Source organism: Rhipicephalus sanguineus, chromosome 5 (genome assembly GCF_013339695.2).
Source record: "Rhipicephalus sanguineus isolate Rsan-2018 chromosome 5, BIME_Rsan_1.4, whole genome shotgun sequence".
NCBI classification, from domain to species: Eukaryota; Metazoa; Arthropoda; class Arachnida; order Ixodida; family Ixodidae; genus Rhipicephalus; species Rhipicephalus sanguineus.
Window position 1 is genome coordinate 181254248 of NC_051180.1, and position 18413 is coordinate 181272660.

The window sequence follows — 18413 nt, forward strand, 5'->3', positions numbered from 1 at the left end:
CAATTTCTGTACAACGGATTTTTTTTCTAAATATATTTCCTATATTTTCTTGACTTCGTCCTGCGGCCGCTTCTCCTTTTTTTTGCCTTTCTATGCTCCCGTGACGCTTCGCGTCGCTTCTCGATCGCTTCCCGGATTTCCTCGTTCCACCAACTTTTTGGCTTCCTCTTTCCTTTCCAGCAAACAGTTTTGTTCTCTTTTCCTATATCCTTCGTCATTAGATGCAACAGCTCACAATACTCCCAGTCCTTGCCTGGTATTTTGCCTATACTTCTTCCTCGACTCTTGCGGCTATATTTATTATTTTTTTGTCATTTAAATACGAGCTGCCAGACTTTGATTCCATGCTCTTACTTTCAATTTTGTATGCCATTTGTAATGTTATTCGTTTATGATCACTACCCAAGCTTTTAATCCCTTCCTAAAACCCTGCGCACACCTATGCGTTTCAGCGAGCGCTTTTTGATACTCACCGAACATCGCAGCCCGCGCCGACGGAGAAGCCTTCCTCGCTTGAAGTGCTGGCTGCACGCGCGTGTTGGATGTCTGCAATTTCTAAATTTCAACATCCAAGCTTCACGCAGCTTCTTACCCGCAGGAGCACGCACGAAGGCTGACACCGTTGCGTACGTCCTGCGGCACCGAGTACTGCAGCCTACCATATAAGACGCCCTCACTGACAGCAACTGCATATCGCAGAGATTTCAAGTGTCGTCAAGCGCACAGCCGAAACGGGAAAACTGCCTATTTAATCAGAATTACAGCGCAGGTAGAATTCTAAAATTTCGTTTTCAGCACGCGTCGGTGATCCCGAATCAGACGACGCAGCCGCTGATCTTGCCTAGCACGTGACGCCGACGGTAGCGCCATCTTTTCCAGTGATGGGCCTCGCGCCGAACACTTGACTGAAAAAAATCAGATATGATGTTTGAAAAATAAATTTCAAGGGGGGGGGGGGGCAAGGCACACTTAAATGGGGTGTCTCCACCAGCCTTACCACAAAGGGGGTTAGGACTCCCTTGACTCCCCCTACTTACAAAACGCTGGCCTAAGGAAATACGGCCGCTCCAGTGAACGAAGCGGTTTTCTTGCTTTTTGTCGCTTCAAGGCGAAGCGCTGAAGGCACATCACGTACAGTCGGCATCAAATGAAACGCGAACTGCGGCAAAAATTAGCAATTGTGTGCGCCGTCCAGTCGTCACCGCGGACATGCGCAGTGCTGCCAAACCGGAGAGCTGTTCGCCTGTCCATGGTGATGACCGGACGGCGCGCACAATACCATTTGTAATGCTTGCCGCTGTTCGCGTTTCATTTGACGCCGATAGCACAAGGGCATACCCTCGCACGCGCCGTCTAGCGATGTCTAAATAGCGCGCGTCGCCGCGCCCTTTTGATCAAAGTTCGCAGTTGCTGCCCGAGCAGCGCGGCCTCCCTCACCCTGCCGGTACCGCTTCATTATCCTTCGCCTGACGAAGCCGGTCGGCGCGTTTAATCTCTGCTTGGGCTTACGTCTACCTGCAGCCTTTGCAAGCTTTCGCTCGCACATAGATTATACGAAGCGCGGAGCGATTTTATTGATTTGTTCTTTATACAGAACATGACGGCGACGGCGTAAATGCTCCTCGAGTGTCGTGCATATAATTGATATCGGAATAAAAGTGTTGCAGGGTCCCTTTAATGCGTCATCTTGGGAGTACGACTTTCAGCATTTCAGGAAATTTATGCAGTTGCCACGCCGTAGACGTGGTAACTGTACTGAAAAGGAAGGTCCAGGTCTACTTCTTCCATTTGGACTTCCGCAAAGCCGGCCTCCTGGAAGACGCGGCCGCTGTCTCTGTTCATGTAGCAGCCGCCGGTCATATACTGGACGAGTGGAGCCAGCAGGTCCTGCATAAACCTTGCGAATGTGCCCTTTTTGTGTCCTACGTGTTCGGCGAAGAGAAGGCGGCCACCCTGCAGGTAAACAAGATGACCACGTTTAAGATGAGTGACCTTCTGAGACAAAAATAACAGATTTAAGCGTGACAGACACTCCATGATAGTGTGAATGGAGTTCCAACAATACGCTAATCCGTTTTCGCACCCGTATAGCCCAAGGTGCAGTTACGCTGGCCTCGTTCAGGAATTGATCCTTCAAACAATATTAGAAGGTTTTGCTATTCATCCGTGCTGACTACGCGTTCTAAGCCAACCCGATCTCGCTTCAAATAGTAAAGCGCTTCCTCTTGAATTATCGTAAAATGCCTCCCTCCTTATTTCATTTTTGCCCTTTCGGTATTTACTCAAAGCTGATTTTTTCTCCATAGCTGCCGTTCAGTAAATCCTCTCCGCCTCTCTGACTTTTCGCTTAACGCTCTTTGTTGACATACTGCTTACACTACCAGCCGTATATTTACTAGTGAGCCTCCTAGTTCTTTTTCTCCACTGTGTGTCCATGCTCTTCCTATACAAATAACGGAACACCTTCTCTGCCCGTCTACTCACCTTCATATTTCTTAGCCTTTCTTCGAACCTTATTTTGCTCTGAGCTTCCCTCGCATAGTCCAAATCCTAGTCCAAGAGTTTCACCTTCCCTTACGCATATATCCGCCAGCTGCTGTATATCATCTCGACTGTCCGCAAATAAGACGATATCGTCAGCAAAAAGTAAACCAGGAAACTCCTGCTCAATCATCACGCCGCCCTGTTTGTGCGACAGATTAGAACCAATGTTGCTGCCTTATAGCGCTTTTTCCATACTCACCATGTATAGCACGAATCCCTGTCTCAGCCCCTTGCTAATCTCGACGTTCTCTTTGCTACTCATTCCTTCCCATTCAATGCAAACTGTATTTTCTCGGTATATCTCCCTCAAAAGCTGTATACAGTCGTCGCCTATGTCCATTCCTTTCAATATATCCCACAAAATGTCCTGATTAACGTTGTCGTATGCCCCAGTGATGTCTAGAAAAGCCACGTAGAAGGGCCTATTTTCCATTTCAGATACTTCTATACAGTGAGTGAGAACAAAGAGGTTATCGTCTAACCGCCTGTCAACTCTAAATCCGTTGTGAAGTTCTCCCAAAATATCGTTATGTTCTGCCCATGGTTCAAAATGTACAGCGCCATCTGTCGACGATTCCATAAGCTCCATCCGCCATGTTTTGTTGGGCGCGAATACGAAGCCAGTCGCATATCGCAGCCTTTCAGGTGCTAACTTCTGAACTCTTATCTTCGTTCTGCGATGATTTCGCCATGCTCTGTGCGCTGTTCTGGCAACGAGGGAGCCATGACAATGCCAGGAACGATGGACCACTAATTGTAATCGAATTTATCAGTTACCTGAACGAAGAAAAAGAATGCACCGACGCGAACTTTGTCAGCAGGATCGGCACTGTGCTTAGGTTCGGAAATGATCGGCGCAGACAAAAGCGCTCTTCAACCTCGTCTCTTATTTCTCCGTGCAATTTACTTCCTCGCCTGCAACATAAGGTATACTTCCAGAGCAATATATTGCGATATATGCATTTTAAAACAGACGGCCGACGTCGCACGCGTGCGAGATCTAGAGCATGATGATCAACCTTAGCTTGTCGGTGTTGCAGATCGACGAAAGCAATGATTTACATATATTGCCACGTGCATTTCTTCTTATCACTTTTGCTGTATTCGGTTTTTGCCCACAAAGACTGTCAGCAACGCTCAGCGCAAACCGCGCCTCATTGTTCGAGAACCTTCGCGATTATTGTAGATCATTTTGTTAAGATTGCTTGCAAGATGCGAACACTCGAGCTTATTCTAGAGATTGCGCAAGAACCAGCGATATCGCTGGAAAGTTCGATAGCACCTGTATAAAAGCCGACGCGCTTCACCGCTTGTCAGGTGATCGACGGTCGACACTCTGTTCGCCGCTATCAGTGTATTGCTGTAGTTTGACTTTCAGTTTCTTGGCTACAAGTTCGGCCAAATAAAGAGTTCCATCTCGGACGTGCTGACTGCTGCCTTCGTCGACGTCACGACCACGTGACATCCGGTGAAGACGCTGTTAGTTTATGTTCCGGACGCCCCCGTCAAGCCGTGAACCAAGCCCGAGTCGCAAAGAAGACGTCGACGCCAAGGCCGAGCAGCGAGGAAGCCGCAGGCAACAAGGTCTACCGCCAGAGTACGGGCCTCTGTCTGAAAAGACCCGGCAAACAAAGACCCTGACGTCGACCACAGCGACGATGACAGACGCTGTGCCGTCCGCACCGACCCTTCTCTGGACGCCCAAGGAGCCGCCAACCTTCCGCGGATCGTCATTCGAAGACCCGGAAAGCTGGCTCGAGGCCTACGATCGAGTCGCCGTTTTCAATGCCTGGACCAGCGAAGACAAGCTCGGCATGTCTATTTCGCTTTGGAAGAAGCCGCTCGGACCTGGTTCGAGAAACAAGAGCGAAGCCTTACAACGTGGGACATTTTTCGCGACAGGTTCCTCACCACATTCACGAGCGTCGTCCGCAAAGAGAGGGCTGAGGCTCTGCTCGAGACCCGCGTGCAGATGCCGAACGAGAACGTGGCGCTCTTCACGGAAGAGATGACCAGGCTGTTCCGCCACGCAGACCCTACCATGCCCGAAGAGAAAAGAGTTCGCCTTCTCATCCGAGGAGTCAAGCAGGAGCTCTTCGCTGCGCTTGCGCGGAACCCACCCAAGACCGTCCAAGAATTCCTCTCGGAGGCGACAACCATCGAGAAGACGCTCGATATGCGCACCCGTCAGTACAATCGCCGCGCATTCCAAGACAGCGCAGTGGTTCATGCCCTCGGCTCCGACGACTTGCGCAAAACGATCCAAGCCATCGTGCGAGAGGAGCTGCGAAAGCTCGCACCTTTTGCACAGCCCGAATTCGTGACGCCACTTGCAGACGTTGTACGCGAGGAAATCCAACAGTCCCTGGGTGTTCCTCAGCCGGCACCGCCGCAGCTGCAAGCAATGAGCTATGCTGCTGCAGCCCGACGCAACGCCCCCCCTCCTCGCCCATATCAAGACGCCGCACCGCCCCGGCAGTTCCGCCGAGAGGCACCACCGCCGCCACCACCGACGTCATACCGCCCGCAAGCCGGCCAGCGATACACGCCGAGGAAGACCGACGTTTGGCACGCCCCTGACAACCGCCCGCTCTGCTACCACTGCGGGGAGGCCGGCCACACGTACCGCCGCTGCCAGTACTGACAGATGGGGCTACGCGGTTTCGCCGTCAACGCGCTACGCCCGCAGCAAGGCGAACGGCCTCGCGGCATCGACGACTACCTCACCGGAACACAGTGGCAAGAACGACGACCTTCCCGCTCGCCGTCGCCCGGCCGCTACATGTCACCGCACCGGCGGCAGTACACTGGCCCAAACCGGGGCCGGTCGCCTAGCCCGCATCCGGAAAACTAAGGGCTGCAACCGATGGAGGTGCAGTTGCTGTACGACGAACTACCGAAGATCCTCCGCCGCCGACGACGACGCCGCGACGACACCGTCAGAACACGACGCGAACCAGACAGACCCCTGACGACTAAATCTCGCGGACCGAAGAAGACCCGACGACGCAACATGGAAACAGCGGAACAAACCGACGCAGCCGTGATTCGACGTCGCGACGCAACCGCAACGCAAGACGACGAACCAGCGACCTCGACGTTCTCATCGACGGCCACAACGTCACCGCTTTCGTCGATACTGGAGCCGACTATTGCGTCATCAGTGGGCCATTCGCCACGAAGTTGAAGAAAGTCAAGACTGCTTTGGAAGGCCTCGAAATTCGTACTGCTGGAGGCCATCTAATAACGCCGTCTGGAGTCTGCACAGCAAGAGTATCGCACGTATCCTGCAAGTTTCGTAATTTTGCAACACTGCTCCAGGGACGTCATACTTGGCATGGACTTCTTAAACCATCATGGCGCCGTCATCGACTTAAGAACCAAGTCGATAACCCTCTCGTCGGACAAAACGACACCGCCGGATACGAATCCATGTCCACATGGCCTGAACGTGCTCGAGGATCAAGTTACCACCCCGCCTCGCTCCAGCGTCATAATTCCCGTCAGCACCGAAAAAGCTGAAGACATCGAAGGTATCATCGAGAGCGATCAGCGTTTCCTGCTAGACTGTGACATTTGCGTCGCAAGGGGCATTGCTCGGTTGCATGAAGGAAAAGGAAGTGTGATGCTAACGAACTTCAGCCGAGAATACAGACACCTGAGCAGGGGCACGGCGATTGCATACATCGAATAAATCTTGGCCGTCAGCGATGCGTTTGCCTTTTCAGATTCTGACGAAGCTACGACGACTACCCCAATACCTGAGCCACCCTTCGACGTAAACCCAAGTCTTCCCGCTCGCCAACCGCAACAGCTTCGATGCCTTCTGCAGGAATACAAGGACTGTTTCTCGTCGTCATCGCGGGTCCGACAAACGCCCCTTGCTAAGCACCGCATTATAACGGAAGAAAATGCTCGACCAGTCCGTCAGAGACCCTACCGGGTCTCGACGCGGGAACGCGAGGCCGTTAAGAAACAAGTCGACGAAATGCTACGCGACGACACGATCCAGCCGTCCAAGAGCCCGTGGGCATCTCCCGTGGTGTTAGTGAAGAAGAAGGATGGGACCCTACGTTTCTGCGTCGATTATCGTCGCCTGAACAAAATCACAAAGAAGGACGTGTACCCTCACCCACGGATAGACGACGCCCTGGATCGACTCCACAACGCGAAGTACTTTTCTTCGATGGACCTCAAAACCGGCTAAGTCGACGAGAGAGACCGAGAAAAGACTGCCTTCATAACACCGGACGGCCTGTTCGAGTTCAAGGTCATGCCCTTCGGTCTTTGCTCGGCACCTGCGACTTTCCAAAGAGTCATGGATACAGTGTTAGCTGGCGTGAAGTGGTAAACCTGCCTTGTTTACTTGGACGACGTTTTTCCTCGAACTTCGACGAACACCTCCAGCGCCTTCAATCCGTACTTCAAGGAATTAAGAACTTTGGGCTCATCCTGAAACCACAAAAGTGCCGCTTCGCGTACGAGGAGCTCTTGTTTTTTGGTCACGTGATCAGCAAAACTGGAGTGCGCCCAGACCCGCAGAAAACAGCTGCCATCGCCGCCAGGGGCGTAGCCAGAAATTTTTTTCGGGGGGGGGGGGGGATTCAACCATACTTTACGTATGTTTGTGCGTGCGTTTGTATGTGTGCGTGTATATATACGCAAGCAAAATTGAAAAATTTCGGGGGGGGGTTTGAACCCCCCCAACCCCCCCCCCTTGGCTACGCCCCTGATCGCCGCTTTCCCGCCACCCACCGACAAGAAGGCCGTGCTCCGATTTCTCGGCTTGTGCGCCTATTACAGGCGCTTTGTCAAAGACTTTTCACGGATCGCCGAGCCACTAACGCAGCTCACGAAGACCGACGTCGAATTCAGGTGACAAACAGCGCGAGTCGAAGCATTTCATGAACTGAAACGACGCCTGCAGACTCCTCCGATACTTGCGCATTTCGACGAATACGCCGATACGGAGATTGACACCGATGCAAGCAGCGTCGGACTCGGCGCCATACTTGTGCAGCGGACGGAAGTACTGGAAAGGGTTATCAATTATGCTAGCCGGTCGCTGTATAGGGCAGAGGCGAACTATTCCACAACAGAAAATGAGTGCCTCGCCATCATCTGGGCTACGTCAATGTTTCGCCTCTACCTCTACGGCAGGCCCTTCAAAGTTGTTAGCGACCATCACGCCTTGTGTTGGCTGGCTAACTTGAAGGACCCTTCAGGTCGCCTCGCACGGTGGAGCCTAAGGCTTCAAGAATTCGGCATTACCGTTGTGTACAAGAAGTCCGGAAGGAAACACTCCGATGCCGACTGCTTGTCTCGTGCCCCCGTCGACCCACCACCGCCCGCCGACGAGGATGATGACAGCTTCTTGGGAGCCATAAGTGCCGACGGCTTCGCCGAACGACAGCGAGCCGACCCGGTACTGAAGGGTCTAGTGGAATACCTGGAGGGCAGGACCATCGTTGTCCCAAAAGTATTCAGGCGAGGATTGGCATCATTTTCCTTGAAAAACAACGTCCTCGTAAACAAGAACCTCTCTCCGGCCCGAGCCAGCTACCTTATCGTTGTACCTTCGGGACTGCGACCAGAAAATCTGCATGCCCTGCACGACGACCCGACGGCTGGACACCTCGGACTTTCCCGCACGCTCGCACGAGTACAGGAAAAGTACTACTAGCCGCGCCTTGCCGCCGACGTCACTCGCTACGTAAGGACGTGCCGAGACTGTCAGCGACGGAAGACACCGCCCACAAGACCAGCAGGCTTCCTTCAGCCGATCGAGCCTCCTCGGCGACCATTCCAGCAGATCGGGATGGACCTCCCTCCTGGGGCCGTTACCAACGACGACTGGCGGAAATAAATGGATCGTCGTAGCTACCGACTACCTCACCCGCTACGCCGAAACGAAAGCCCTGCCCAAAGGCAGTGCCGCTGAAGTAGCCAAGTTCTTCGTTGAGAGCATCGTCCTTCGACACGGCGCCCCAGAGGTTCTAATCACCGACAGAGGTACGGCGTTTACGGCTGACCTAACTCAGGCGATCTTGGAATACAGCCACACAAGCCACCGCCGGACCGCCGCGTACCACCCACAGACCAACGGCCTGACCGAGCGCCGACATGCTGGCCATGTACGTCGACGTCGAACACAAGACGTGGGACGCCATCATTCCGTACGTGACCTTCGCGTACAACACGGCCGTACAAGAAACGACGCAGATGACGCCATACAAACTGGTCTACGGACGGAGACCGGCAACGATGCTCGACGCCATGTTACCAAACGTGACCGACGAGGAAAACATCGACGTGACCACCTACCTACAGCGCGCCGAAGAAGCACGACAGCTCGCCCGCCTACGGATCAAGAACCAGCAGACGACTGACAGCCGCCGCTACAACCTTTGACGACGCCACATGGAATACCAACCCGGTGACCGTGTATGGGTATGGACGCCAATACGCCGACGGGGACTTAGTGAGAAGCTTCTTGGACGATACTTCGGACCATACAGGGTACTTCGACGCCTCGGCGCACTCGACTACGAGGTTGTCCCTGACGGCATTACGAACTCTCAGCAGCGCCGTGCGCGACCTGAAGTCGTCCATGTCGTGCGCCTCAAGCCATATTACGCGCGTTAATCAATCTGAGGACTGTACTTTTGCCTTATTATTGTACTTTCTTGCTTGTGCTTATTGTTTGTTGTACTATCTTGCTTGTGCTTATCCCGTTTTATTTATTAGTTATTCTGTGCTCGCCAGCTGTGGTTGAGGAGGGCTTTTACGTGAGCGCGTCTCGTGTTTTTTCCGCAGCTGTGGGTGTTTCGGAACACCACTGCCAACATCAGCTTCACAGGTCAGTAAATACAAGCGTCGCTCGAATAATAAATAACACTAAAAAAATTTCCTTCCCAAGGCTGCGGTTTGAACCCGGGTCCACCCGGTCCGAAAGCGAGTACTTTCGTATGTAACTATGCTTTTCTCTATTACATTGAAGGCTTCGCTGTTGTCATTGCATGGGCGAGTTGGCATACTATTTCGGACAATGATGATTCTGGTGATAACATAAAATTTTAGTTAAAACGTGTTTGTTAAGTGTTTCCTGCAACGTGTTTTGTTTAGCAGTGATAACATGATATACAAGTTCACCGCGAACGTGCCGCGCGTGATCGCCTGTTAACTTCCTGTGTCTCCTGTGCGTGCTGCGCTTCTTGTTTACTCCGGGCCCGGCTAAAAGGGATGCAAGCATCTTTAGGATAGTGACACGCAGTTCTCGAGGTTAGATTGGTGCCAGAATATAGAAATCGTCGGCTTGTCCTCCATTCCGCGTAGTAGATTGTGTTCGACATCCTATAGCAGAGCACTGCGTTCTCACCTTTCGGAGCACACGCTTGCATTCGCTGATGAGTTTCTTCCCGTCGATGGCTGTGCAGAGCACATACGTGATTACTACAGCGTCGAAGTGGCCGTCTGGCAGCATGTGCATGTCTTCACCGTGTCCGCGAAGAGTACGCACCAAATCAACCTACGAACAAATGTCACGGACGTATAGTATAAAAAATGCTGTGCATCATCCTGAAGTGCCGAAAAAAAAGGTAAGGGAAGACTGAGAAAGCAGTAGAATGAGAAACACGAGTGGGATGTAACTTGAGATGGAACTCGTGTCTTTGACACAATGTTCGGTAGCCATCTTGTAGCTGATTGTGACTCGTCCTTCAGGTGCATTCTTGTTATGTGTTATATCATTATGTGTTTTGTGATCAATAAACTCATCTTGTAGCCAGCGCTCGTGTTTGCCATTCTATTGTTTCCTCCGTCTTCCCTTAGCTTTCTTTCCGTGCTTCAATGGTGTGCGGCGCTGCACATTTTCCACCAGGTACATCACACATTTGGTATTTCATGCGTTTACATGCGCATCAAGTCATTCATTTGCAACATTTGTGTAGACATGTGTCTACATACCGCGCGTGTGTCTGGATCGGTCAAAGCATTCGTGTAAGTACAAAAATGACAGAATTGGCCCTTTTACCACACGCCTTGTTACACAGTAAGTGGTACCGTTCATTTCTCATCTATCTGATACAATTGCTCTGAAATAGAGGTAATGCTCATTCCCGTGGCAACTTGATAACATGATGTCAAAGTGACACCGAGCCAGCTTCAGAAAATATTTGCCACTGTATATGAAACATGGTTGTAAACAAGGCAAGAACTATTCCTACGAGTGTGCAAACTTGGGACAATAAAGACCAAAACGATTTTTCTCATTAGTAAAGCACTCTTTCACGATACCAAAAACACCACGCTCGCTGCCAGAAGACCCTTAGTAAGCGAGAAAACGCGCAAAAAACGAAATGTGGGCGGCGACGCCACCTTGAAGTTTCCGCACCATTCGTCATGACGTCACATGTTTTGACGGCGCATACTAGGGATTACGTAGTTCCTAATCGGTAAAAATGAAGTACATTGCCCTCTGAGGGGGCCATAGACTTAACATGCCAAGTTTGGGGTAATTTTGTTGAGCCAATGGCGCCAAAATACGATAAATACACTTTAAAATCCGTGACGTCGCGCAGAAATATTTCGGCGCGAAATTTAAAAATGATACATTGAACTTGATTTTTTCCTCTATTAATAAACCTATGATGGCGAAATTAACGACATTAGAGTTCTCAGAGCACAATTTATCGATCTAAGCCGATTTATTGTTTCTATTTATTGTCCCTTTAAAGAGTGCATTAACAAGCTTCGATATGATGGGTTTTATGCAGACGACACGGAATGACGAAACTAACTAATTCAAGACGTTGAACCACGATAGCCGGCAAGCGCTAGCCGCACCGCGCCCATAGCGCATCGGTAGCCCGTAATCGATGGTTTCAATTGCCGCTTTCGAGACATTCCGCGCCGTTCACACACACACTGCGCCATCCGTCGTGAAGGAGAACAACTATAGTTTCCTTCTTTATAAAATGGCCGCCACCGGACACGGCGCGCGCTTCAAAATAGGGTGCCTCGATGCTACTCCTCCCCCGCCAACTTGGCGGGGGGGTGGGGGGGGGGAGCAGCAATTTTTATCGTTCGCATGATATGCATCTCGTTAATAAACTTTGCATGTGTGCAAAGTTCACTCATTCTGCTTTTCGTTGATGCGTTAATAAAACATTACGTGCGGTAGTTCCTTCAGCAAAAAAAAAAAAGATCTTGTGTAACCCACAAAAAGAACACCTATTTTCTCCGCGGTAGGGAAAGAGTTAAATCGCACGTAGTAGGCAGCTTGCAGAAGAAAACTCAGTCCAGGGTTCTCGTGTGAATTGATTCTCGGCAGTTGCCGTTCACTAACGTAATACTTGCGAAAGTGTTCAACGCTACTGTAGCGCATTCAGCACTTCGACTCATGTGGCTGTGATTATGTTTGTTCCTCTGGTGTTGTACAAAGCAGTTGTACGGAATGGACTAGAAAAAATGCGCAGGCTTACTTTTCATTAGACCTTCGCGTGTTCATCATTTCATGACTAAGTAGATCACCATATTATCGACATTATGTACGCAAAAAGGCTCAAAGAGGCACGGCCGTGAGCTTCAGCTGTTGAGGTAAATGAAAATAGCAAAATACAGTTATTGTTGTTTGAGAACACGAAAAGCAGAATTACCACGTATCCGCCAACAGCCGTATTTTGTAACAGCAAATGCTGCCATGGTCTGGTCCGAGACCTGACGTGATAAGGAGAACGAGGAAAAAGACACTGTCGCAATTACCCTACATAGAAGTTGCAAGTGTGGTGATTATAAAGTCATATAAATTTACACAACATCCCATGAACAAAAGACACCATGAAGCGACATCTCCTAAGATATCATGGAACACGGTACAAATACTGCACAAGGAAAACCTCAAGGCGTGTTGGGGCACTCATCACTATATATATATCCTAATATACTCACAGTTAGCGAAGCAGTAACTAATTATAATTAATATATGTTATAACAGCAATAATCGCAGTGCTCATTTCCATCGACAACTCTTGACTAAAGGGGACAAGAACAAAATGCGGCTGCCGTTTAACTAGAATCTTGCACTTGGCCGAAAAGCATCAGGCCACATCTCTCACAGTGCAGGAAGAGCCGGGAGGCGCAATATATTTCAAGACCATCGATAGTACGGGCTGTAAATCTGCATCACGTGATTTTAAACCCAGCAGTTTATTGTCGGGGATGAGAAATATTACCTGACTATGATGTAGAAAGAGAAGACAGAGAAATGAGGAAGGTTGAATATTTTAAATTTCCGGACTATCTGAAAAACATCACTGTGCGGTTTCTTACCTGTTTTTCTAGTCCTTACTAATTAAGCTTTGCAAGTTCTACATTTTTTCGGTACTTAAAGGGACTATCTACCGTCCTTCATCGCTTTTCTGTTTTGTACCGCGATCGAAAGCATGCAGCCTGAAGTGTCCAACTCTGTAGCGGTTTCTCTGGAAAGTGAGTAGAAATTTTTACAACAGAATTTTTTCGATCTGCGTTCGGTCTTCTTCCATTGGCGTGAAACATGCCCACAACACTGGTTGGTGCACGCGATGGCGATTGTAGTGCCGGTAAAAATTAAAACCGAAAGCACATGTGATTTCTGTAGGATTACATTATTTTCGCTGAACACTAATGTAATGAATGTAACAGTCGTTTTCAGCGCGCTAGCGGTTAAATGAAGCCTTCTTATACGATTACAGAACACTTGTTTTGCTGTAATCCCAGTCTATGCGTTTATTTTAGCACTGCTGCCGCAATCCAAGCCAAGTTGATTCATCGAAAAGAGACGGTAAATGCACGCCTTCACAGCGCAGCACATGTGAGACATCCTAACAGCAATACAGCGGCACGGTACGACCAGCGCGGAGGGCAGCATGGAATAGCGCATGAATCATGAAGCACACGAAATAGAAGGCGGCGGCACCGCAAGCAGCGCCACCGGGCGCCTTTTTAGACGCGTGAGGAAAAAAGGCAAAAAATTACTCTCTGACGGAACCGAAAGCTGCCTCAAGTGCGCAAAATACAATTTTAAGTTATACATGTTTGTTTTTTAACCAAAATGAGTATACCTGCGAGGATTTCTTGTCATACCAGTAGATTGAACCACATCGCCGTTGGGTGACGCTAGCGGTCATTGTTTCACGATTTTCGACATCAAATTAAAAATATAATTCCTTTTTTTATGGGACAAAAAGCATGCTTGTTGCCGCCGATGTGACGAACGATCTTCTCATTTTCACCACAATCAGAAAAATTTTTCCGAGCGGTAGACAGTCCCTTTAAGTACTTCGCTAAAGCCAAAGGGGAGCTTCGATTGACAATTAATTCCGCTAAGCATTTCTTCTTCCGTGTGCAGCTGCAGGACCTACTAAAAACTAACCCATGTAAGTTATGGTTATCAGTTTTACCACGGGATATGACAGGTACTTCCATGGTGATTGACAATGATTATACTAATGATTCTGTTCATATATAAATGCATTTAATGAGTATTTCCAGTCAGGTTTTGCTCGAGATAACAACGTCATGCAGGCAGACACCATTAATCGTGGTGGCATGTCCATCAGTGACATTAGAGAGTTTGAGAATTGGGGACCCCAAGCCACTGGGTCCCCAAGCTCCGTTGGGTAGGCTGCTCTTGCGTTCGGAGGATCAGCAGAGTTTGAGAATTGGGACAAACGAAGGCTGCGTTGGGCCAAACGCACGGGCCGCCACACGTGGCGAAATTGAAATTATGCGAGACGTGGGCTACACTGCGTCATGGCCCGCGCTGCGTCTGCGTCGTCTCGCTAGCGACCCAAGACGCCTTGGAGACCCACGCGAGTTTTCGGCTTGGGTTCTGCGCATGCGCCCTGCGCATTGCAAATGTCTTGGGTCCCCAAGCTCCTTGGGGCCCCAATTAATTCTCAAACTTTCTATTAACGTTTACGAAGAGGGTGTTTTAAACTAAATATTGAAACTCCACATTAAGAAGTCTGCCGGGTCTGACGGCATTCCGAATTGTTTTTGATGCGATACTCGTTATGGACCTCTCGTCAAGGACTTGTCATATATGACAGTGAGGTTACTGTCACATATCACAAGTCCCTGGCATCCTCTACGGTACCCTCATCCTGGAAAATGGCCCATGCTGGTTCATCCTTCTGGTGGCAGACAAAATCTATCTAATTATAGACCCATTCCTATAACCTGTTATGCATGTAAAACGCTAGAGCACATTATTTTCAAGCACCTAATGGAATACCTTAAGTAGCATAAACTACTAACTAATGTCCAACACGGCCTCCGACACGGACTCAGTACTTTAACAGAGCTAAGCGACTTCACTGATGACAGTTGTGTTACCTTTCACGTGGGTGACCAAGTAGACGCGATCTTCATGGACTTCTCTAAGGCCTTCGATACAGTGATTCACTCAAAACTAATGCACAAACTTGATGCCATCCTTAACAACCCTCACATTCTCAGCTATATTTTTAGTTTTGTTTCCCACAGGCAGCAGTTTGTGCCCTTTATCAGAGCTAATATCAGGGTGGCAGAGGTTCCCCTTGGATATCCACAAGGTTCTTTGCTGGGTCCGCTAATTTCCGTGATCTTTATGAATGATGTGACTCGTAACATAACATCTAATGTACTCTTGGTATGCTGACGACTGCGTATTATATAAAAATTTTCTTGCCTTAACTACCACATACACTAAAACAAATAACCTTTCCGGAATTTAGCTCCTGGTGTGCTAACTGGCAAATGAGAATTAACGTCCGTAAAACCGTCGTTATGTCTTTTACTAATAAAACTACACCTTCCGTTATTGCTTACAAAATTAACGATATCCCATTCAGAGCATCAGTGAATATAAATACCTTGGTCTTGTTTTCATACCAAATATATCCTGGTCTAGACATATAGATTTAATATCCTCAACGGCAATGAAAGACACAATCTACGCCGCACAATAACTGCAGTGCTAAGAGATACTGAATTACTAATGTATAAATCACTAATCCGGTCGCTATTAGAATATGCATCTCCTGTCTGGAGTCCTCACATTATTCCAATCGAGCCCATTCAAAAAGAAAAGGCCATTCGCTTCATATGTAGCAGATTCGACAAAGATTTTAACCTTACACAGCACTCTCAACCTGACAGCCGCTCTGGGATTGGCGTTGCACCGAATCGCTGAAGTTCTTGCACTGGATAATTAACTCCTCTAGTCGGCTTTCTTCAGATCCTTCTGCACAATCTAACACTAAAAACCACCATCACCTAAACATCGCGCTTTATTTAGGCTGTACAAACGCTATTTTCCTTGTGTAATCGCAAACTGGAACTTCTTACATGGGTGTACTCGCTCTCTTTCTTTAAAGTTATTCTTACAAACTATTGAACAGTAGGGCTTTTATTTTTTTATTTTATATTCATGTTGCCTCTATCCACACCAACTCCTGCAAGAATCCGTCAGGGCTGCGGTATGTACTCATAAATAAATAAAAATAAGTGGGGGAACTATACTTGGGTTTGAATCTAATCATCGATGACTATCGTCAGTGTGATGGTATAGTGAAACGTTTCAAGGAAGCTGTTTCCTTTTTAATAAAATGACGCCTTGAGGACCTCAAGTTTCTACACTGAGAAAAGTTGGTTACCACTCGATGCTTGATTGTGTGATTGGGCAGAGAGAACAGTCACATCATGTATAGAGACGATATATATACAAGGGGATTTTTGGCATGTGGATTGCCTCTAGTGGGTCAAGTGCGCATGGCGTGGTTTGGAAGGCGGCTTCCATCATTAGTTTCCGAAGCCCTCCTGTGTGTGTGTCTGCACGTCTTATTCCCTTTAATGATGGATCCCTAAAAGCTAGCTCAACTTTCTCTCGTTATCCCACGCAGTCTCCTTTGACGCAGATATTGCAATAGCCACTAAGTGTGCTCCCATTTCGTCACCAGTCATTGACATTAGGTTGGCTGGTTCTTAAGTTGAAACATCAAAGCCCATTATCGTGGTCTCTCTTTGTTGCAGGGAACGTGCAAAACAGATGAGCGAGACACAGAGAGCCCCAGTAGTTCTAGTAGTACGAAAAAAAAAAAACAAATTTAGGTGAGTTTTTATGAATTCATACACTCACTTTTTTGAAGCGAAAAAACAAACAAATAAACAAATTGGAACACAGAAGCTTGTCCCGAACGTATTTCTTTCTTGTGTTCCCCACTTATCGTATCACTAGTTATACGCGTGTCCAACTTGTGTGCTCACGCCCCAAAGAGCTTTTCGTGTGCACCGAAGAGTGGTCTATCTTTAGTTGCTTTGTATGTTCTGTATCGCAAAATATCAACAGCATATGAAAATACCAGCACTAGAAACGCTGACGTGATCGCATTCACTTTAATTGGTGGTAGCAGTTAAATAAGGTATGGACGTACCTTGTTATTAGCGTCCAGGTTCTTTTGGAAGCCTTCGTCGAAGCTCACGTTTGGCTCCAACCTCCAGTACTCAACGTTGCGACGCACGTAAGGCAAGTTCGGTCCGTAAGCAGCACCTACTTCGAGAACACGAACTGCGTCCCGTTCTCTCAGAGCGCTGTGTTGGGACACGAGATCGTCAAGTCCGGTCATCACCACTCGCCGCACGATGCCGTAGTCGCTGCACCACAGGCGCTGAATCAGCATGTAAACGATGGCGAAAAACACCTCTCGGGCCCGCTGGCTTACGGCGAGCACGGGCAGGATAATTAGGCCAACCAGTCCCATAAAATATAGGTAAGCGTGACCGATGAAGATTCGGAACCATGTCAGCAAGGTGACCGCACTAGAAAAACGCGAACTCGGCGGATCTTTGATGCACAAGTCCAGATTCGTCTTGCTCGCTGTTGACGCAGGGTTCGTAGCTATTGTTCGAACTCTAGACATTCTTCCGTCGTGATGGCACTTGCACGGCGTAAATCTGCGTCAGTTTTTCTCGCAACCACGGTGTGTTGACGTCAGCGATGCCTCAAGCTTGCAGTTCCTTGGGCGTATGCCGTCAACACTTTAGTACCTTCACCTAAATAGGCGCTCAATGTCGTAGCTGCAAGTTGAGTTCTCTCATTGGCTGTTCTTCTCGTTAATTGGTAGTGTCCTTTTTGCTCACCGTGCCCTAAAGGGATATCTCGTTCCGTATGTTAACGGTGCGAAGATAAAAGTGCTTCAGTTTACGGAGTCACCCTCATTCTCTGCAAACACAATAAAAAGAGCAGTGCGGAAATAAAATAAAACAGTACTTCACCAACCACCATCACTGGATATCAATTTACAGATCATTCGGCGAAGCGAATCTTTTTTAAAATGTGTCCGTAATGGATATATATTAAACTTCACATATTTCACACCGTGGTTTAGCAGATGCAGATGAACACAATAAACAGATAGAGCACAGACATGCTTTGAAATGTTGATAACATGACATGCAGTGTTCGACTTCATTGTGTCGTTATAGCTTAACATTTAGTCAACGCTTTCATTTTCGCTGTTTTGAAGTCGTATACGAATGAACCTGCGCGTGCTGCTACTCTGGTATTTCCATACACCCGAGGAAAAACGAAGCCTTAGAAGTTTGCGCCGTGTCCGTGTCGTTGTTTACAGTCCTGTGTCCTTTTGTGCCCCAAATAAGCTCCTATAAGTAGCCTCGCAATACTATATGCTAATGTGAACTTATTTACAACAGTACCTTCGACATTTCAATTGAAAATCTATTCACATTTCACTATGCTAAGTCGACTCACATATCTGATACACGAGACCCGACATCATCGAGACCATGATCATCCTGTTATTTTATCGCCTAGTACGACAGTAGGGCAA

General features: G+C 48.5%; 1 protein-coding gene across 1 annotated transcript; it reads right to left on the reverse strand.

Moving 5' to 3' along the window:
- Nucleotides 1-1685: 1685 nt before the first annotated feature.
- LOC119394492 (thiol S-methyltransferase METTL7B-like) lies at nucleotides 1686-17517 on the reverse strand. Its single transcript, XM_037661797.2, has 3 exons — nucleotides 16998-17517; nucleotides 9923-10072; nucleotides 1686-1953 (listed from the first exon to the last, which is right to left on the reverse strand). Exons 1-3 carry the CDS (start codon nucleotides 17481-17483, stop codon nucleotides 1720-1722), a joined length of 870 nt encoding a protein of 289 aa, XP_037517725.1. The 5' UTR covers nucleotides 17484-17517; the 3' UTR covers nucleotides 1686-1719.
- Nucleotides 17518-18413: the final 896 nt, after the last annotated feature.